The sequence below is a fragment of the Cyprinus carpio genome, chromosome B1 (assembly GCF_018340385.1).
Source record: "Cyprinus carpio isolate SPL01 chromosome B1, ASM1834038v1, whole genome shotgun sequence".
In the NCBI taxonomy this organism is placed as follows: Eukaryota; Metazoa; Chordata; class Actinopteri; order Cypriniformes; family Cyprinidae; genus Cyprinus; species Cyprinus carpio.
Window position 1 is genome coordinate 27,152,122 of NC_056597.1, and position 23,938 is coordinate 27,176,059.

The window sequence follows — 23,938 nt, forward strand, 5'->3', positions numbered from 1 at the left end:
CTTATGCCGACAACATAGATACCAAATATGCTAGAGTAAGCTGAACTTCCTGTCCGCCATTTTGATTTATGTTGAAAACCTACTTTTTTGGACTCCTCATCAACCGTTGGTCCAATTTTCACCAAAATCGAGTTTGATGATCTTCAGACTGTGCTGACAAAATGTTATGGATTTTGTGTCGATAGACAAAACCATTTTCGCATACCACAGCGACAAATTTCAGACATGATGCCAAAATGACACTTCAGCCTGTATCTCTGCAATCCTTTGGCATACTGACAACTTTGTGTGTGCCATTGTCACCTCACACAGAACACACGAAAATGATTTGATTAAAGCGCCACCTGTTGGTCAAAAGTGATAAGCCATTTAATCATATATTTATTATTATTATTGTTGTTTTAAATTTACATTTACATTTAGTCATTTAGCAGACGCTTTTATCCAAAGCGACTTACAAATGAGGACAATGGAAGCAATCAAAATCAACAAAAGAGCAAAGATATGCAAGTGCTATAACAAGTCTCAGTTAGCTTAACGCAGTACACGTTTATAATGAAAAGAAAAACAGATAGAATAGAAAAAGAATAAAGAAGCTAGTGTTAGAGGCCTTATTTTTTGCTTTCAGTTGTATAATAAATAAAAAGAAAAACAAATAGAACACAAAAAGATTCAAAAAGCTAATATTAGTTTTTTTTTTTAAAGAAAACAAGCAATAAATGAATAGAGTGAAAAGTGACACTTTTTTAAAGAATAGAATTAGAATAGAGAGTGCTAGAGTTAGAGGGTCAAATAAAGATGGAAGAGATGAGTTTTTAACCGATTCTTGAAGATGTCTAAGGACTCAGCTGTTGGGATTGAGTTGTGCAGGTCATTCCACCAGGAGGGAACATTTCATGTAAAAGTTTGTGAAAGTGATTTTGTGCCTATAAACAATCAAAGCGATGTTCACTTGCAGGAACGGAAGCGTTTCTAGAGGCACATAACTCTGGAAGTAATGGAATTTAAGTAAAGGGGTGCAGTAGCCGAGTGGTGGAAAATTTTGTAGGCAAACATTAATGCCTTGAATTTTATGCGAGCAGCTATTGGTAGCCAGTACAAACTGATAAACAGAGATAACTTAAATTGATAAACAGGGATAAATGATCCCTGAAATTGACAAAAAATGCAAAAAAATAAATAAATAAATAAAAATAATACAAATAATAACTTAATAAAACTAAATTGCAACCAATGGCAAGCATTGTAGAGACATTTTTGGTTATACGAAGGACATTTAATGCACTTTTTATCCAGTATTTCTCAGAATGTCTTTTACACACCCAAGAACCACACAGAAACCGCAAGCATCGTGTTGGTGCCTCCCATTATAACCAAGAAGCTCCATACAGTACACTGGGTGCTGAATCTCTCATTTATATTGTGTGTACACTGTTTTGTTACGAGAGGATCGCAATCAGACGCGGGTGTTTGAGAAATCAACCAGATAGAGTAATGTCTGTGATTGACACTGTGCTCAACGCTACAAAAACACGAACTAGGAGCTTTCGATGCTCTCGGCTCCAGACAGTGCAACACAAACACACACTGGAGAAGTTGGACACATCTGATTCGCCAATATCATATTATTACAGTTTCAACTGAGGGCTCTATTCACTGACGTGTGGCGTGAGCAGGGTTGCCAGATTTTCACAGCAAAATCCACCCAATTGCTACTCAAAACTAGTCCAAAACTAGACCAAACGCTTTTCAGTGGCGATCCCCTGGTAAAAACCGTGTTCCGGGAAGTAAAATACACATTTTTATAGTGGGGTTGCCCCCAAATGTCACATTACCAGGGTTAGTATCACGCTTATTGGGGTCGCTTCAACAACCCTGTATCCGCCAGGTGAAAAACAACAATCCAGCCGCAGCAAACAGTTTTTAAAGTAGCCCAAAGCCAGAGGAAAACATGGGCTTGGGCAACACTGGGCGTGTGAAACTTGTGAGAAGTTGTGAAATCTCACTACATTTAGATTTTGCAGCCTTTATTTAGTTTGGTCGTGATAATCGCTGACCATCTTTAGTTGAATGATTTCTGCCTAACCGACAGCTCCCCTTGAATCAAACTGTTCTTGTTCGTTTCTCTTTTCTGTTTCTGTGAACGGAAAGTTATTTCTGTCTCGATCGAGCTAGTTGTGAAAAGGTTGCTGGAACCCTCTCTTGGCTGTCACTACTGCAGACTCACTCCCGTACGTTATGGTTGGGTAATTTGTGTAGATATTTGTAATGACTGAACTCAAACAGCCCCTTTTGCCAAATACTTCTATGCAAACTGCCTGCAGTTGTGATGGACCTATTTTTTTTTTTTAGGACATTGACATGAAAATCTTTTGAAACATTTATTTTTTAGTTATCTGAAAAAGAATCCGTACCTCAGTATGTTTTTACTGAAAAGTCTTATTTTCTGATTCAATCAAGAACTAATTTGTTGGTTTTAAACATCTAGTTCAATTCTGTTTTTGTTTTGAATTTTATTTTTTTTTTATTTATATTTTGTATGCTGGTTAGTTAAGTGAGATTTGATTTAAGATTTGATTTTTAATTTTTGTATTGTATTTTATTTTCAGTTTTTTTATTTTTATAAATGTCAGGACAGGAACAATATTTTGTAATATTACACTTTTTTTAATTCCTGTTGGTCATAACAATGGTTTATCTTTTATTTAAATTTTATTTATTTATTTATTTTAAAAATATGGTTTCATAATATTTCTACTATTTATATTCTGATAAAAAGCCTGGTCCCCATTTGTGACAACTTATCCCATACAGTGTGCTGACAGGCCCTGTTGTTATAGGAGTCAGTGTGTGTTAAGCAACACCATGTAACATTTGCTCAAGCTTCCTCCATGTGGTTAAGCGCATTGATCGTAAGTTTATAAGGCTATAAACATGTAAAAGAGCCTCTTTACTTGAATAACCGTTCAGATGTGAAGTAGACTGGGGAATTAATTTTTGGATCTTGGGTGTCGAAACAGACATGGTGCACATGATTACAGCCAATTTCAGAAAACCATTCATTTGTTTGGGAGCGCTCTGTTACAGACTTTACTTTACAACCCGTTGTCTCTTTCAGCTCGCTCCACCGAGTGTAAGCCCATCCGATATTGACTCCCTCTCTTTCTTTTCTTCACTCCTCCGACAAAACCTTCTTTGGTTTCTTTGCTGGCTCTGCCATGGCGTTGGTTTTGAGACCCAGGCTACGAGTAAAATATCCCTTGCGTCCCAATGTGCATACTGTCCAACCTATCTGCCCTAAATAGTATTGATAATTACTAATATCACATATCATTTAGGATGGATAGTAGCCTATGCACATTGGGACGCAGGCTAAGCAGGTCGCACTCTTCCGCTTTAGCCGATAGGAGGCTCAGGTAGCAGCTGCAGTAGAATTCGTCCGGTTAAGAGTTGTTCTACCACTGAAATAGTTTTAGAGACATTATGTTAAGCTTGAAAAACGACATTGTGTTGCTTTAAATCAACCGTATAAGGTTAATGTCTGATCAGAAATTGGCTTTTGAAAAGAAACCAACCCTGAGAAATCTGAAATAAATGCTAATATAAATGTATTTTCTTATAGTTGCAGAGATATGTAAAACAGATCTACTAGAGGGAACGTCCTGCACCATAAAGCTTCCAACAAAAAACACTGACAAATCTAATGAGATCACATGGCTCCATCTCTCTAGTGATGCCGTGATTCACAGGAAAAATGGGAAGATCAAGAAACCCATTCCAGGTCTAACAATGGAAGAAGATGGATCATTAACATTTGGAAGTGTTAGTCTGAAGAACACCGGCAAATATAAATACACTGTTTTTAATCGTGATGGTACAGAGATTGATGCTGGAGAAAAGGAAATTAAAGTTTATGGTAAGAGGATAAATATTTAAACTCTTCCATCATAATAACAAAATAAGACTGTACATTTATATTGTAGTTTCAGTAGTATGATATAACCACCATGTTTCTTTTACAGCAAAGGCTCCTAAACCTACTCTGACCATCAACTACAAAGATGGGATCTCTACACTCACCTGTGACTTCAGAGAGCATCCAGATCTGACTGTATCCTGGTATAAAGAAGAAATAATCATCCAGAATGAAAACAACCCAGAACTGCTCTTGACATCTGCTCAAGTACAGGAGAATAAAACATACTCGTGCAGTGTAAGCAATCCTGTCAGCAACGAGCAAAGTAACAGCGTTACAGTATCATGTAAGTCATTCTTATTTCATGTGCTTCTCACTCGCCGCCAGACCCCTGACCTCTCACACACACTCCTGTCAGGTGCTTTCTGAAGAGCAGTGATTAAGGGACGGGGTGATGATGATAAGAAGCGGGAGGCAGCCAATCCGTCACATCAGCAACACATTGACTGTGCAGAACAGTATTAAACTGTGCACTAACTAACTGATGTATAAGATATCTCAGAACATAGAACATATTGTACATTGCCAGTCAAAAAGTTTGTTAAAACATACACTTACGCTGACTGTTTAAATAAAAAAAAGGAAAAGAAAAGAAAGAAAAATATTGAATTAAGATAACTAAAAAATTGATACAACCACACATTTTCATTTGCATAATCTTAAAATATTAAGGCAGCACAAAGACGTTTAACATCAATTTATTATTTTTTCACATTGTATTTTATTTTACATCAAAGTCATCAAAACTATGGAATAGTACAAATGGAAGAGAAAAAAGGGGGCATATTAACTTCTAAAGAAGGAGAAAGTGCTTTCTTTTTGATGATCTTACTCCACAAAAACCCAGTGGAAAAGACTCTTTTAAATTCTTTAGCTTTGTTTTGTTTCATGTCTTATAAAAGTCCTATTTAGTAATAATTTTTATTTTATTTATTTTATTTTATTTTATTTTATTTTATTTTATTTTATTTTATTTTATTTTATTTTATTTTATTTTTTTGGTTTATTTTGTTTTATTTTTTTTATGCTTTTGTTTTATTTTTTTTTGTGAATGATTCATTTAAGTTTCTAAACTGAAGTAATAGTCATCCATGCATGTATCATAGTGCTTGTAGATTAAGCTAATTTGCAACACTTGTCCCTACGGAGGGCTTTTTATAGATTACAGTTACAAAAACAATTAGAAGTAACCAAAAAAAAAAATAAATAAATAAATATGACTTGAAGTATGTTGCTGAATCAATCAAGATTTTGTATCTTTTATTTTTAATTATTATAATTTGAAGCAGTTTTTAATTTAATCAGGAAATTAATTCCAAAATGTCCAAATATATATATATATATATATAATATAATATATATATCTATATATATCTAATATATATATATATTTAATATTTAATTTTAATTTCTGTTTTCTCTTTCTTTTCTTTTTTTTTTTTTTTTTTGCTACCCTCTTACCTGTTTCATTATAAATTCTGATGAAACGCCTGTGTGTTTAAATGGAACGTATCGTTTTATGGTTTGTACAGACATCACTGAGGCTGTGTAAGAGTCCATAAGCGGATTCCAAAAGGCAAAGGTGAACAGGCAGGCAAAATGTTCAAACACAGTCATCAGTCCAATCAGGCTACCAAAACAAATTAATAATCCAGACAATCATGAATGGAGTAAACAGGCAGAACCCATACACAAGACAATCAGGCAAAACAATGAAACTGATCAGTAAGGCAGAAGAACTGGCAAAAGTGGCAATACTTCACAAAGACTAAAAGTCATTGTCTGCGTCGCAATGTGCATACTATCAGTCCTAAATTCTATGTGCTATTAGTAATTTTCTATACTATTTAGGGCAGATAGGGTGGATAGTATGCACATTGTGACACAGGGATTGTCAAGCTTTATAGCAGCCAAACAGGAAATGATTGAAGAGGGAGCAGGAAACAGTCAGAACTCAGACGAGGGCTCCCTCTGCTGGGTGTGGTGTTTTCAGAGCTCAGTAATGGCACAATAGAAAAGTTTTGTCTAAGGTTAGTGACTAAACAGAAATCAACCTTTAAAAAGAAACCCACTCTGAGAAAAACCTCATTCTCTATAATGTTTTATGTTTATTCTTCATAGTAAACTACACATGATTGCATGTATCCTGTTGAGATTTATTAAATGCTACAGTAATATCAGTCTTATTACAGTCTTAAAGACATGCAGACAAAGAGCTACTAGAGAGGGAGCGTCCTGCACCATCCAGCTGCCAACAAGAAACAAAAGAAAACCTAGTGAGATAAGATGGATCCATCTCTCTAGTGGTGACTTCATTCAGTGGAAAAATGGTATGATCAGGACAAGCACAACAGATCTAACAATGGAAGAAGATGGATCATTAAAATTTGAAAGTGTTAGTCTGAAGAACACCGGCAAATATAGATACTTTGTTTTTAATGCTGAAGGTACACTGATTGATGCTGGAGAAAAGGAAATTAACATTTATGGTAAGATCACAAATATTTGTACCACCATAATTACATAATAAGTTTGTATATTTCTACAGTAGTTACAGTAATAGGAAATAACCATGTTTCTGTCACAGCAAAGGCTTCCTCCCCCCTTCCTTAAACACCTCCCCCCCCCCCTTTCCTACCAAAGGCTCCTAAACCTAATCTGACATTTCAAGTAGTAACGATACTCTCCTGTGGTACAGATCTGACTGTATCCTGGTATGTAGATGGCAAAATCATCCAGAACGAAAAAAACCCAGTACTGCTCTTGACATCTGCTCAAGTACAGCAGAATAAACCGTACACATGCACTGCAAGCAATCCTGTCAGCACCAGGGAAAGTGACGGAATGACATTACCACGTAAGTCGTTCTTATTTCATGTACTTCTCTTTCTTTAATATATGTCTTATATGTTATAATTATTTATTCAATATTTAATCTTTATCTTGTTTTTTAAAATGCTCATCACCAATCTAAATAATGATCTTCTGGGCTTTTGAATAGATTTGACCCTAAATACTGATGTTTAAAAAAAAAACCTAACATGTTCGGTTCTGGCCAGAATTAACTTTAATCATGCTATCAAAATGATGACTGTGTGACTTTTAATGATTTTACATTTGTTTATGAAATATGCACTGGTTGTTGGTCTGACTGTTTCCTGTTTTTGCTGCATGAAACAAAAACAATAAAACAACAGTATTTTCCAACAACAACACATTGACTGTGCAGAACAGTGTTAAACTAACTGATATCTAAGATATTTCAGGACATGGAAACATATTTTACACTCGCAGTCAAAAAGTTTGTCAAAGGTTATTCACTGTTAAAAAAAAAAAAAGAACTTTGATGAAATCACTCAGCTGTCACTTAATACAACTGCACATTTTAATTTGAATAAGCTCACAATTTTAAGTCAGCAGAAGTGATTAAACATTTTGAAATGAAGAGCAAATTCAATCAACTGTGTCCCCAAAGATCTGACTTATATTGTGCATTTTAAGGACAGTCTCATGAAATAACTGTGGCCCGTGTAATGTTTTTATGCATGATGTCATTTTTTAGGATTTTTAATGAACCCATAAATAATATCTTCTCAAAACTATTTATTTGTCATAATTAACCATTTTACAAGAGGAAGGCAAAGCATTGTCACCACAGTTTCCTGTAAATTAATTACATATATAAATTCGATTCTAGTAAGCAGCAAAACAGTATTCTATTAAATCCAACATTTAAACAAGATCCTTATATATAATATCTATAATATATATAATATATATATATATATATGATTATATATATATCTATAATATAGATATATATATATATATATATATATATATATATATAATTAAATTTTGCCTAAGAATTTTTTAAATGAAAACAAACAAAACAATTAAATATAATACAAAATATAAGAACACAAAAAATACTGCCATGTGACCATTAATCAATATCAATAAACCATGAACCACAGGGTATTTATTGTAAATTATTATGAAATATTAAATAAAAGGGTAAATATTGAACATCTTGTCTTTGATATCTTTCAGATGAGAGCAGAGAGCGATCCCAGAGTTCTGAGGAATCTCCTAGCACCAAATCCGACCCAAAACAGATCCAAACAAACGCATGAAAACAACTCATTACAGGAGGACAACCTGAGTGTTCATACTTCTCTAAAACACATGAGAGATAAAAAAACAATAAAACAGAAATCACCTTACGAATTTGAAGTTTTTGGAATTCCATAAAGGGCCCATAATAAAGGATGCATTTTACAATTTACATTTGGCAGATAATTCAATGTTTACTGTTTACTGGTTCATACCCTTTACCTTGGTTCGTGACTAAATTAAACGGAACTAAATTACACAGTTGTGGTCAGAATTATTGGCACCCTTGGTAAATATGATCAAAAGGCTATGAAAATCTGTATGTTTTTTATCTTTTTGTGCTTGCATTTAACATTTAATTTACTTTATTAAAAAATAAAATAAAACAATAATACACTTTAACCCACAATTACTGGTACCCCCTAGAATTCCATTGGGGTGTGAGTAAAATATTTCTATATCATATTCCCATTCATATTTACAATTTTAGCACACCAGGGTGACTATGCTTTGCTTTCCTGGTTCCATGGGAGTTTCCTTACATCATCAGAAAAGATCTAAAAATAAAAAAAAAAAAAAATAATAATCATAAAATAAAGCGTCTATCACCACACATTGTTTGGGAGGCTTTCATGAAAAAAATAAAAATAAGAAAAGAAAATGTTATCTTCTGAAGGATTTAAGGTCCTCAAATGCAACTGTGGTATTTCAAAATGGTTTGCTTCAAGAGAAAAACTATACTTTTCTTCTGTTGTTGTTTTACTTTCATTCCTTCATTCATTCGGCATTATGATCATTTATCACTGAATCATTTTATTATTACATTTACTCATGTTACAATAAACTATTATAGCCATTAATATACTCATTTCATTGCATCATTACTTTGATTATTTGAAACATACTTGAATCTTCAGATAAACTCTGCTAAGTGTGGGACAAAAAAGCTTCACTTAGTCATCACATTCATTCAAGACCATAAACTCTGGAACGTACTTGTACGGGGGGGTGAAACGGACTTTCTTAGAGGTATAAGTTAACATTGGACTGTATAGAAAACTGTAATAAGGGGTAAGCAACAGATTTGGGAGTACACCTTTTGAGACATCAATAGTGGCTCCTGACTTCTAGAAATTTACTGGCTTCTTGGTTTCTTGACTGATAGAGGCTCAATGTTAATGACAGTTCTTTGGGTACAGGACAAGAAATTGCTTTGACAGATTTTGGGCATTAGACAATTTTTGTTGATTCTGTTACCAGACAAAATGGAGGATATTTTATTTATATGCATGATCTAACACAATTCAAGAACATACTCCTGCATATTCATTTATGGTTGTCGGGACACTACTTGTTACTTCTCAATTGGACTGTGTTTTATTGTCACCGTTTTATTTATATATCACATTTAACCATACAGATTGTGTTCAGAAGCAGCTTTACAGTTTCAAAATAGTAAAAGTAGTGGTGTGCAATAATGCAAAAGGACAATAGTAAACACTCAATTTTCGTCAGTTAAAAGGCAGTTCATCAGTGAATTCAGTGATGTCATCATCTAGCAAAATCAGTATTTCATTTAAATAGTATCTGTGCAATCAAGCCAACAATATCGCTGGACAATACTAGTGTCCCCAACTAAGTAAGCCAGAGGTGACAGCGGGAAGGAAACCAAAACTACATCGGTGACAGAATGGAAGAAACCTTGGGAGTAACCAGACTCAGTCGGGGGGGTCCGTCATGGTTCTCTTCTGGCCAGATGAACCAGCAGTTGTTCCATTCTGCAGCATAGTTTAGATGTCCAGAGGACTCATCTGGTTCCCATGGTCTTGTGCCGATGGCCGTCTAGAAGACAAGTTCTTCACTGGGGATCTGTCTCTGGGGCTCGTCTAGATGTCCTGGTCTCCGCTGACATTCGGGCTGTAGAGGTCATCTGTGGTTGGACATGGACTGGATCCGGGTGACTGCAGTGTCCATCTGATCTAAATACAGACTGGATCTGGTGGCTACAGTGACCTCGGAATAAGTATCAATCTTGGAATTAAAATTATTTCATAAAGTCATTACTGCTGCGCTGTTGGGAAATGTCAATGCCTGTTGATGCTTTATTTTTCGTTAATTTAGACACTGTATTGAATAAATACCTGGGGTTATGTTTGTTTTCTTCTAAAAGAGATGAAAAGTAATCAGACCTAACAGTTTTTAATGCTTTTCTATAGGATAGGGTACTTTCCCGCCATGCAATACGAAATACTTCTAGTTTTGTTTTCCTTTAGCTGCGCTCCATTTTCCATTGCTCTCTTTAGGGTGCGAGTGTGTTCACTATACCACGGTGTCAAACTGTTTTCCTTAATCTTCCTTAAGCCTAAAGGAGCAACCATATCTAAAATGCTAGAAGAGAGAGAGTCCATAGTTTCTGTTACATCATCAAGTTTTTCGTTCCTGAGGGTATTGGACATGTTTGCGGAATTGAAATAAAGATACCGTTGTCAGGACGTTTTACTTAAAAAAGCAGTCTTTTTCTGGTGATAGAAAGTGATGGTTCTACCATTCTTGTAACAAGGTGTAGAATTTTACAATTTTAGCTATATGGGTTTAACACAAGACTAGATAATAATATGAGAATATCTTCACTTTGCTGCAGAATTTCAACACCATTTACATAAATTCCATGTGACAGTATTAAATCTAGAGTATGAATTTCGACAATTATAGGACCTGACACGATAAACCCCAATAGAGTTCAGAATGTCTATGTATGCTGTTCCCAATGCATGGTCTTTTTCATTATCAACATGGAATATTTAAAATCACCAACAATTAAGACTTTATCATGCAGGCCAGCACTAACTCTGATAGAAAATCTGCAAATTATTTAATAAAGTCTGTATGGTGCCCTGGTGGCGCTGTATTACAGTAGCCAGTACAAACAATCAGCAGGGGTTTATCATTAAATGAGATCTACCCCCAAGATTTACTGTCTATAAATCACTATTATTAAATCAACTTAATGTAATAAGAAATTGTTATGAGTGTTTTACAGTCAGGGTGTGTCCCTAATTGAGCGCTCGCAGCTGAAACTGCACTAGTGAAGGTAAAGACTGACCTGTTAAAGGCTTGCTTGATGGCGGGTGTGGTATCTATACTTGTTTCTAGCTGTGGGAAAAAACTGAGTGACAGGCTGTTGTACACATTTGCCACCACAGTAGTCTCTTGACATCGGGCCTATCGGGGCATGGTGTCACTGGTCTCTGCATTTATGCCTGGTTTCACATCACATTCACCTTTAAAACCGCCCCACAGTTTGTACAAAACTAAAAGAAATTTCATTCCCAACCTTCTCCTGTTAAGCTGGTGTCCCCCAAGGCTCGTCCTAGGCACCCTATGTTCCTAATTTACCTTTCCTACTCGGCAAAACATCTTTTCAAATTCTGTATTAATTTCACTGTTAAGTCCCGATGACACTCAGCTTTTACATTTCTACAAAACCCTGTTCCATCTCCTCCCGCGCCTTACCAACTGTACATTCATGAAATAATGTTTGGTTTTCTGCCAATTTCTCAAACTACTGCAGTACAGACTGAAGACTCCTCATTGGTACTAATTCTACTCTCATCTAAATTCATGCAGTTTTTTCATTGATCCATTGATGGTTCTCTCCATTTCTACCTCTCGCCAGGCTAGGACTTTGGGGTCATTCTTTGACAGTACCGTATCGTTTGACGCTCACATTAATAAAACTAACCAGGTCTTGCTATTGTCATCCTCCGCATAATGCACCCCTCCTCCATTTTCACTCCGCATGGTTCCTCTAGTATTGGTCATTCGCCTTGTCACCTCCCGGCATTGGCGATTATTGTAAACTCTCTATTATTTTTTACTGGGGGGGGGTCTACCACACAAATCTCTTCATAAACTCCAGCTCATTCAGACATTCTGCAGCTCGTATCATAACCCGGACTTCACCTGAACACATCCCCCTCACGTCAACAGCTACAGTGGCTTCCTATCAACCGTTCGGGATGAATTTAAAGAGTCTCCTTCCGCACATACAAATCTTCTCATAACCTTGCTCCACCTTACCTTATAGACCTCTTACATCCTACACCCTTTCTCGAACTCGCCGTTCCTCTTCACGAAGCTTCTTCCTTCATGCACCTTCAGCTCGTTTTAACCCCATGGGCCATAGGGCCTGTTAGGTCGTGTTTCTCCTTCGTCGTTGGAAATTCTCTCCCAGTAACATTCATAAATTTCAGACTCTTTAGCTCAATTTAAAAGTCAAAACTTAAAACTAATTTATCAAGAAACTGCTTATCTTCTATGATTACTTGTTGTGCACTCAAGTCCAGTATTTTTACGTGTTTCTTATTTATTTTGGATTATTGCGGTTTTTTTATTGACATTGTTATTTGCTGTTAGTTTCTGTTTTAAGATTGTTTACTGTTTTAAAACTTGTGGTTACGGTGACCTTGATGGTTTGACAGGCGCCTCAAATAAAAGCCTTATTATTTATTATTATTATAAACATGAGCCGCATCCCAAAGGGTAAAAAATTTATAGCACTATTTTCAGTATTTCTCTGATGGCGGGCTCAGGTATAACTCGTTTTGAAGTAATGGTGCTTTCACATATAACATTATACCATCGAAACAATTGTTAAAATAGGTTTCTGTCCCAAACAGTGCATATCTAAGTAATGATTAGTGTCGTATCATTTACAAAAAGTGTTTTCGTAGAAAGTGAGAAAGGACCTGATCAAGCTTTTATCATTTGTTTCTCTGCATTATCTGCATTTTTTTTTTATGTGTTGAACATCAATTAAATTGTTACTCTGTAAACGGTTTGGGGACAAAAATGAATTTTTTTTTTAAGGTTTTATTTTTCTAGTTTGGGGAAACAGGACAACAGTCATCTATATTGTTAAAATAATCTAGGTAACTAAAAATCTCTATGTGAGAATGAGAAACTAGCTGATTTCTGTGGTGTGGAGGTGGCTAGGCAGACAGTGTCGAGTTTAGACAAGTCTGTCTGCGTGCCTGATCTGGGCCCCATTTGTCAAGTAACAAACATCTGAGACTATGGGCCATATTGTCTAGAGAGAAAAACAGAGCACCACCACCCCGGTTGGGGATTAAAGGACCATCTCTTTTCAACAGTCAGGTCTGCCCCAAAAAAAACTCATCGAATTGTCTAGAACAATGTTATTCTGTGGGCACCACTAGACATCACACCACTGCGTGACGGAACAGTCTGGCATCTCATTAACCACGGTAAGGCAGGGAGGGGGGACCAGAGGCAATTATAGTGTTCTGGGCCATCGTACTTGCCAAGTTCACACATCTCGTTAACATTTTTTAGTGATTACGAATGGTGAAGTCGAACATCATTAGCGCCGGGGTGTGAATAACATCTTACTGAATTTACATTTAGCCTTATAGCCAGCACTTTTAACTTTGCACAGATGTCAGGCGCTCTGATTCCCAGTAAACATTGGACTATGGTGGCTAGGTGTCTCTACTTTCCCCGGTTCCGAACAATAGAATCGCACAATATCTAGCACGTTGATCAAGTTTTCTCAGTTGTGCAGACTTCAATGAGTGGGGAGACAACCTGTTTTGATTGTTTTTAAATCGACACAGAAAGAGCGGCGGTTTTAGAACCGCGACCACTGCAGCCGGGTGACAGTCTCACCAGGTCGGTCTTGCTGCAGGAGGGCTCTGGTTAACCGGCACCGAACAACAAGTACAGGGACTCCCTGAGCTAGTCGCATCCCAAGACCTATCTCCAGAGCACTCCACATTCTTAATATCCTCAATTAAAGTTTGGATGCGTCTCTCTAGTTTTAAAATCGTCTCTGTCCGCTAACCCTATATTCCACTGCATTTATCACAGTGAAATCACTGTGGCCGACAGAGGAGAGATAAACAGTACATGTGGCCAAACGGTGCAGTGAAACACACAATAGCAAGGAGAAGAAGCCATAGCTCAGTGTGATTGTGATGAATGATTCTGACTTTACATAGATTAGTTTTATAAAACTCTCTGAAACACTGACGCGAGAGAGAAAAGAAAAACGGCATGTGAGAAAAAAATGAAAAACAGTAATAGATGCAAATAGAACATTTTGAATGGACAGAGACGTGAACACGCTAACTGGTTAACGAATGCTAATGGAACGCTGTACACAAGCTGCAGTCGCACTTTTTAGATTTAATGATCACAAGTAGTCCAGTGGATTAGGTTTGCTAAATGATATCAGAAATATGGTGGGAATTAATTAAAGTATATTTATATTAGCAGGTTTAGGGACTGTGTATGTGAAAAAAAACAAACAAAAAAAAACAAAAGTGTAAGTTCCAGTCCCACAGACCAAACAAAAATAAATTAAAACAACAACTACAATACGCTAGTGAAAAGTGTTGAAGTGACAAGTACCACGGTAACCACGGGATCACTGGGGCAAAGGTGCATTTGATGTTTCTCTTAAAACCATGGAAATGATGCAAAAACCACACTCTTCCTACTGTACCCTAAGGTTTCAATGCACAATTTAGCTGGAGCTTGACCAATCGTTCTGCAAACGATCACGACAGCCGGTTAATTACGGGGCTAATTGATTTAAATTTGATGTTATAGATTAAATGGAGCCAAATGAAAAGGGAATAAAATGTACATATATATATTTTTTATATAGTTATATAATGAAACTTTTAAATGACAATAGATTTTATTGGAACAACATGATATTATATTCAGCAAAACGTTGTCAACCAGACAAAGAGTACGACCCTGTAGCAAACCTGTTGGCTAAATTGTTTGCGTTCCTTGAACAAGAATTACACTGTCCATCAAAACCCAAAGCCTTCATCATTGTCGGTAAATATATGTAAATAACCCTCAATCCAAAACCAGAAAAAACACTGGCCAGCCCCCGTCCCTACATCAAGCTTAATTGGTCTATTATCTTTCCTATCTAGAGCTCACATTTCAAGTTTTTTGGGAGTTGGAACACAAGCAAACAACCAACCACAGTCCACATAAACTTAAATCCACTAAGTTTCACAATAGTTGGATCTTGCTGCCGATTGGTAGATGTATTTCAGTCTCTCTCCTCTTCTCAGTACTATCTCTACTCTCCACACCAGTCTTGGCCAAAAAGAAAAAAAAAATTAAGCAGAAGAGATTCTCATCTTTGTTCCCTCTTTGAAAATAAAAAGCATGGTCCAGCAGACACCAGAGGTCAAAAAGCAAACAGTCAAAGTTAGAAGGCACAGATAGTTAAGCTCCAGTTGCTTCAGTAAAGCTGGGATTTAGAATCGACTGTCATTTCTGAGGGAGACAACAACAGAAAAAATGCTAATAATTTAATGTACATAGCTGAAGTTGATCATAGACTAAATCTGATTTTGTCTGTGATATTGCAACATTAATACGTTCACAAAGGAATTAAGAAAAATAAACTTACTCTGGAAGTCTTGTGTCTCCCGTTGCAAGCAGCACAATAATCTTTGAGAGAAAAACAGTGACAGTCATTTACAGTAAACATTTAATCATAATTGACCCTATTTATTTTATAATACAGATTCCAAGTGTTTATTGTGTAAATATTTCCTGAGTGTGTTATTCTAAAAAAAAAAAAGAAAAAACAAAAAGAAAACAAACAAGTCAAAATTCCTTTCCCTTTCTTCTGAATGTGACTCAGATGTTTGAGTTTTTTAACCAAAGGGTAAGCACAGATGAAGAAATAAAGTTAAATGTTTAAAAGATAAAATACATCAGTAGTCTTACTGTGACAAGGTGGTATAAACAGGAAAAGATGATAAAAACCATGGCTGATTGGAAACAATGGGCAATCCAAATGACTACAATCCCCCTAAATCATAAAGAAGAAAAAAAAAAATTAAGCTAATTAAAACATCTTTCACAAACCGCCACAACATTTCAGTGATTAGATTTAGGTTTTTAAAGGGATAGTTCACCCAAAAATGAAAATTCTGTCATTATTAGTCTTATGATTATGTTGTTCCAAAACCTCAAGACCTTTGTTCATCTCATCCGCGAAAAAAATTAAGAGTATTTTTGATGATGACAATCCGAGAGCTCTCTCCTGACCCTCGCATGAGACAGCAATATCAGCAGAAACATAGCAAGACATCGGTAAAACCAGAGCATGTGACATCAGAGGTTCAGCCGCAAATTATGAAGCTGTAAAAATACTTTTTGTTTCATTACCTTCAGCAAGGCCCTCAATACAGGAAAAAAAGGACACAAACCTGGAGATTTTAAGGCAATATAGAAAGTCATGGCCAGGGACGTGTTCAGTGATGAAAGCCACCCTATTAATGACAGATTTTAAATTTGGGTGAAAATATCCCTTTAAAAAACACTTAGCCGACACGTCAATTAACTATTTATGCTCATATAGTAATTTTTGGGATATTCAAGTTTAAATTAGTTTGGAGCGGGGGATGTTGTAGGGTAATTTTTGGTAGTTTTTGTTAAGCTACGCTTTCTACGCAATTCTATGACGAGGGTTTTTGAAAACGAGGTTAAACTATTAATGGTGTTTGTATTTGACAAACAACACTCGAGATGCAAACTGCAAATTACAGAGGAAGTTCAGAAAACAGAAAACCACAAAACATGTCAATCTTCACTTCTTCACGGCTAATGTATAAATATGAAATTTAGTTAACCTTAAACACAACATGTATCTGTATTCAATACAGTCATTATAAATTATATATAATTAGGTTATACTTTCAATATAATTTAAAATCATCAAACTGCTTTAGGGTCAACAAAAACAGAGATGTTGTGCAATCTTCACTAAAACCTTAAAACCATCATGTAGCCTACCTGAAACAGCTTCTGTGGTGATGAACACAAGGCAGAGACGACCAACAGTCAAGCATCGTAGAGACATTTTTTGTTATACAGATGACACATTAATGCACTTTTACTCTGTTTAGTTTAGTTTATTAAGACTGGATGTAAGAATGAAACTCATTGTTAGATCTCGGAAGTTTGAAAGCTGAACACACACTGGATGCTATGGTTGCTATTGCTGATGTTGTTAATGTACATACAGGCAAATGCTTGATGTCAGACCCAAGTGTGTGTCTGTGTTCAGGAAGACTACCAACCACAACCTACAAGATGCACTATATATAGTTTTATGGTTTATGAAAAATGACCACGAAAGATGATGGCAGGGCAGATCTCACTCGCCAGGGGGCGCTCTGTTGTGTAAAGGTCAGTAGAGGAGATGCATATATTTCAGTTGAAATGACTGAGAAAAATGTATAGCCTTTAAAGCTATTAAACTGAACGAAACTGTTTTGATGAAACATTCGCTATATTCATACTTCCCTGAAGACGCTCTAAATCTCCTTCTGAAATTGGAATGTACTTTACTTTTTTTAAATAAAAGTCTTCTTAACACATTTTACTTGTGACAGACAATTTTTATTCAGAATGTTACATATTTTAGGGCAATGTTATCAGACCACTCTTTAATTACTTTTAAATTACTTTTTGATGTAACTGGTTTACGTAACAAAGCCTACTCCAGTCCCAGCGCTAAGAGATAAACCCTTTAGTTTCAGAAGAGATTTGGGACCTCTTTCTTAAATACCTAGGTGTAGAGCAGAAATATGCTATCCCTGGGAATAAAAAAAAATCTAGTGTGGAAGGATAGAGGTGGTGATGGCTTTGTGAAGCTTCAAAACCTTTGTGAATCATTTGATTCGAAACAGTGATTCAGAGCATGTATCAAACTGGGGCAAAGTGACATGTTTTCAGTAAATGAGGCTTTGTTATGTTATAACGGATTCATAATTTCAATGGTTCCCCCAAAGGGATGATCTCTGTGAAGTCATCAACCATAACCCATTTACCCATTCTCCAGGTTGTTATACAGATGACACATTAATGCACTTTTACTCTGTCTTTCTCAGAATGTCTTTTAGGATAGAGGTGAAGTTGAGTGAACCCCCCCCCAGATCCACCCCACCCCCCTTTTTATGGATCTGATTCTGATTTTATTTATTTATTTTTCAGTAATATATTCCATGTATGTCTGTGACATCCCTTCCTCTGTATTTTTGCTGTCATGTTTGTACTTTGTATTATAATATTATTGTTGTTGTTTTAAATGTACATTTACATTTTAGTAATTTAGCAGACGCTTTTATCCAAAGTGACTTTCAAATGAGGACGTTGGAAGCAAACAAAATCAACAACAAGAGCAAAGATATGCAAGTGCTATAACAAAATCTCAGTAAGGCTTAACGCAGTACATGTTTATAATTAAAAGAAAACAGATAGAATAGAAAAAGAAATAGAGCCAGCTAGTGTTAGAGGCATTTTTTTGCTTTTTATTGTTTATAATAAATAAAAACAAAACAAAACACAAAAACGATTAGAAAAGCTAATGTTAGGTTTTTTTTTTTTAAGAAAACAAGCAAATAAATGAATAGAGTGGCAAGTCTAAAAAAAGTGACAAGTTTTTTTTTTTTTTTTTTTTTTTTTTTTTTTTTTTTTTTATTTTTTTTTTTAGATTAGAATTAGAATAGAGAGTGCTAGGGCCCCTATCATACACCCGGCGCAATGCGATTGCAAGGGGCAGCGCAAGTGTGTTTGCTAGTTTCAGTCCGGCGGCCATTCTCATTTTCCCGTCCAACGCCAAGTCGCAAATCGCAATTGCATTGCGCCCATGGTCAGGATGATGGTCTAAAAAAGAAGGGTGTGTTCGCAAGGGCGCATTGCTGGCGCATTGCTATTTTAAGGAGCTGAAAATAGACTGCGCCATTAGACCAACTCAAACCTGGTCTAAAGTCTGGCGTTTTTGTGTGACCCTTCGCCAATTTTTTCTTTGTTATTTAAAGAGTGTGTTAGTATAGGGCGGTAGGGTCCACAACGCACGTATACAGTGCTTATTAAACACAGGGATGCACAGCAGCAGCACACAAACATGCCAAATGTTAAAAATTAAAGGATTGCAATGCATAAGAATTTTTTGTAAATCTTATAATAAATATAACACAACAACATTGCCTACATGTCACTAATGGATGGTCATCGCAACCTGTATCAGAATTAGGCTACGAGCACGAGCAGCTCCGTTTCATCTCGGAGAGGCGTTCTGTCTTTGCGCTTGCCAAAATTCCGCCATGTAAATAGCCAAATCCATCATGGCACAAGCGCAACCTGGCTCTTAAAGGGAATGGAAGATGAGAACTCCTGATTGGTTTATTGCACGTTACGCCCACAAAAAAAAACACCCATTACTCCATTAAGAGAATAGGGACAACCCGTTTAGACCCAGAACGCCCATGCGCCCGGGCGCATACAAACCAACCGTTTTTTTTTCCGTCGTTAAAATAGCAAAAGTGGATTTGGACACCGCCCTGCCTGCCCTGAGTGCAACCACCTACGCCATGCACTTTACACTTTGCGTTTAGATCGTTAAACATAGGGCCCCTAGAGTTTAAAGGGTCAAAATACAGATGGAAGAGATGTGTAGTTTTTAGCCGATTCTTGAAGATCTTTTCTGACTGACTGTCTAAGGAACTCAGATGCTGGGATTGAGTTGGGCAGGTCATTCCACCCAGGAGGGAACGTTTCATGTAAAATTGTCTGTGAAAGTGATTTTGTGCTTCTTTGGGAATGAACAATCAAGCAACATTCACTTGCAAAATGCAAGCTTCTAGAGGCACATAACTCTGAAGTAATGAATTTAAGTAAAGGGGTACAGAGCCAGTGGTGGTTGTAAGCACAAAACACAAGATACTTCTCTTTTCAATATGAATAAGGCTTTATTAAATAAATTTAAGACATATAAAACTAATCTGACACAAGCACACGCACACTCACACAAGTTGTAGGGAAGAAGATAGAAAGAAGATTAGGAAAGAATGAGTTTAAGAGAATAAAATGTGAAATCCCAAGTTTAAAGCAATACGTGAAAATTGCAATAGACATGATGACACAACCATCAGTCACTTAATTAAACCCTCGCATTTGAGTTTCTCCTCAATGAGGTTTTTTAAAATTATATAGATACACCAGTACAGATCAGAGTCTGGAGGGTACAGTAAGGTCAAAAGTTTTGGGAAACATTACAAATTTTTAATGTTTTTTGAAAGAAGTAGGGCTGTGCAAAAAATCGAATACGATTTTCATGCGCATCTCTTCAGTAAAGATGCTTCTGTGATTAGTAGTATATCTCCAGCACGTGCGTTCAGATCAGGGTTGCCAGGTTTTCACAACAAATCCTGCCCAGTTGCTTCTCAAAACTAGTCCAAACTACTAGCCCATATCGGCGTTTCCAGGAGGTTCCCCGATACAAAATTGCCATCCCCGGGGTGGGGGTTAAAATATAAGTTTTTTGTCAGGGTTGCCCTGGTAATATTCCATCTTAAGGGCTAAATATCACGTTATTGGTATTGGGGTCGCTTCAACCCGCGGACATGAAAAACAACCGCAGACTTGGCAACAATGGGTTGGCATTTACTACACAGAGCCCGTCAGGAATTCACTGACACTCTACACAAAATCGATTTTAAAATCGCAGGCGAGATTCTTTGTCGATTTTGAAAAAGCGATTTGTGTAGCTTGTCGGTGGACTACAGCTCTGTGTAGTAAATGCCGCTCCACCTGAACCAGTGTTGCCAAGTCTGCGGTTGTTTTTTATATCCGCGGGTTGAAGCGACCCCAATACCAATAACGTGATATTTAGCCCCTAAAATGTGAATATTACCAGGGCAACCCTGCCAAAAACGTATATTTTAACCCCGGGATGCAATTTTTATCGGGGAACCTCCTGGAAACGCAATTGGGCTAGTTTGGACTAGTTTTGAGAAGCAACTGGGCAGGATTTGTTGTGAAAACCTGGCAACCCTGATCTTAACGTACGTGCTGGAGATATACTACTAATCACAGGAGCGTCTTTACTGAAGAGATCCGCATGAAAATCGTATTCGATTCGTTTTTTTGCACAGCCTAGAAAGAAGTCTCTTCTGCTCATCCAGCCTGCATTCATTTGATCAAAAAATACAGAAAAAAAAACAGTAATATTGTGAAAAAATTTTATTCGATCTGAATGCAAAAAAAAACATTCTGTTCTCTTTTCTATATGTGAACGGAAGTTATATCTGTCTCGTAGAATGGATTGTGTGAAAAGGTTCTGGAACATTTGGCAGTGTTTTCAGAAGAGCAATGAGCTGCCAATACAGTCTCTTTTTTTATTCCTCTTTGGCTTCAGTACTGCACTCACTGGTAAGTTATGGTTTCATTTTGTGTAGATATTTGAATGAACTGAACTAAAACAGCCCCTTTTGCAAATCTTATACATGCAAATTGCCTGCAGTTAGAGTTTGTGCACATCCACCTTTACTAGGAAGACACTTACAGAAAGTCAGATACTGTATAGGGAGAACAGATGACCGTTTAACCGATAATAGTTTGATAATTACTAATTTCACATATCATTTAGGATAGTGTAACAAGGAGTCAGAGACGTTCGGATCCATTTGCAGTAGTTTAATATAGAATGGTCAAACAGGCAGTAATTCAATAACGGCGTCAAATGTGTAAAGGGATATCCAGAATCAGTAACAGTACCAGGCAGAGGTCGAGGCAGGCGGAAGAGAATCAAAGGCGGTATACGCAATCCAATATCAGACACAGAAGGAACAAACACTAGGAAAAATGCTCAGAAATGCTAGACAGGGCTAAACAAGACTTCACAATCATTGAGAGTCCAAACACAGAATATATATAGGGGAGTGGTAATGGGGGAACAGGGAAATGGGGTAAGCCCTAAGCACGGGATTATGGGAATGGAGTTGGAAATGATGGAAATGGACACCAAATGCTAGAGTCCTGAGTGGAGTGCATGGAATTCATGGGCCCTCCAGCTGACGATCATGACATAGACACCAGATGTGAGGTTTTGGGAGAGGAGCACAAGGGGGGAGGAGAAGGGGAACAACAGTGGAGTCGATGGCATAGGAGAGCAAGTCTGGTCAGGTAGGACTGAAACAGAGAACATAAACAGATTAATGGCGGCATCCGTGGCCGTGATAAGGAGGTTAGAGAGTTCCCAAATGGCCTCCATAGCCGTGACAGGGCAGGCAGAGAATTCACAGATGGTCTCCATAGCCATGACACAGCAGACAGAGAGTACACAGATGGTCTCCATAGCCGTGATAGGGCAGGATGAGAGTTCATAGACAGCCTCAATGGCTGTGACAGGACAGGCCATGAGTTCATGGATGGCCTCTGTGGCCGTGACAGGACAGGCAGTGAGTTTGTGGATGGCCTCTGTGGCCGTGCCAGGACAGGCAGTGAGTTGGTGGATGGCCTCCGTGGCCGTGACAGGACAGGCCGTGAGTTCACGGATAGCCTCCGTGACCGTGACAGAACAAGCAGTGAGTTACTGAGAGGCCTCTGTGGCCATAATAGGACAGGAAATTAGTTCATGGATGGATACTACTGACACCTCCAAAGGTTCTGCAGCAGTAACAGTTTTCTTTACAGGAACACAACAGGCTGAGAGAACATTGCTGGGCGCAACAGACAGGATGAGCCAAGACTCTGGATGATCAGTTATGACGAGACGAGGCTCTGGAAGTTCAGCTGAGACGTGACGAGGCTCTGGAAGCTCAGCTGAGACGTGACAAGGCTCTGGATAATCAGCCTAGGCGTGACTTGATTCATGATCACTTGTGACTTGACGTGACTCATGAAGATCAACGGTGACTTGTCTTGACTCTGGAAGGTCAGCTGTGGCTGCCATCTCGTGCGGTGGCTCTGGGTTGGCGGCCATCTTGTGCAGTGGCTCTGGGCTGGCGGCCATCTTGTGCAGTGGCGCTGGCCTGGCGACCATCTTGTGCAGTGGTGCTGGGCTGGCAGCCATCTTGTGCAGTGACGCTGGTGGTTCAAGCTCCGCTGCCGACTACGCTTGACAATGTCAAAAAAAAAGTTCTTTGGGGTTTCAACGCTGTCCTCTGCCTCTCCCACAGTGAACGGAGAGTCACATAACAGAAGAGCATACTCCGTGGTGTCCCTTAAACTGCCATTAAACTCCCCTCTAGGTAACCATGACTTAATTGGGTCATTGAGTCCAAAATGGAACAAGTCCTTAAACAAAACTTCATCATAGAACGGTACTTGATATGATAACTCACAAAACTGTTGAACATACTCCTCAGTAGATAGGCCTCCTTGACGAAGGTGTAATAGCTGATCTACTGGGTCAATGATAGAGCTGGATAGTTGACACGCTGACCTAGAAGTGGGAACAGACATCTTGGTAACGAGAGGATACAGGGCTGCTGGATCCTGGTATTGGCAAAGTCTTCTGTAACAAGGAGTCAGAGACATTCGGATCCATTTGCAGTAGTTTAATATAGAATGGTCAAACAGGCAGTAATCCAATACTGGAGTTCATGGGCACTCCAGCTGACGATCGTGACAGATAGATAGTATGCACATTGGGACGCAGGCAAAGCAGTTCGTACTCTTCCGCTTTAGCCGATAGGAGGCTCACGTAGCAGCTGCAGTAGAATTCGTCCAGTTAAGAGTTGTTCTACCACTGAAATAGTTTTAGAGACACAGGAAAAATGGGAAGATCAAGAAAAGCACTCCAGGTCTAATAATGGAAGAAGATGGATCATTAAAATTTTAAAGTGTTAGTCTGAAGAACACCGGCAAATATACATACACTGTTTATAATGCTGAAGGTACACAGATTAATGCTGGAGAAAAGGAAATTAAAGTTTTAAATCAAGTCCACCTATGCTATAAAGCTTCTGTCTCAGTGAGAGGACGTTGCTACATTCA

At 37.6% G+C, this 23,938-nt stretch overlaps 1 protein-coding gene across 1 annotated transcript in view; it reads left to right on the top strand.

Annotated features, from left to right (window-relative positions):
• The window catches only part of LOC109096893 (carcinoembryonic antigen-related cell adhesion molecule 5-like), a 121,315-nt gene that overhangs the window by 20,396 nt on the left and 76,981 nt on the right, over window positions 1–23,938 (top strand). Inside the window, exons 2-3 of the mRNA XM_042715997.1 lie at window positions 3,623–3,916; window positions 4,023–4,262. Coding sequence (XP_042571931.1) covers window positions 3,623–3,916; window positions 4,023–4,262 — 534 coding nt within the window. The remainder of the gene's footprint in view (window positions 1–3,622; window positions 3,917–4,022; window positions 4,263–23,938) is intronic.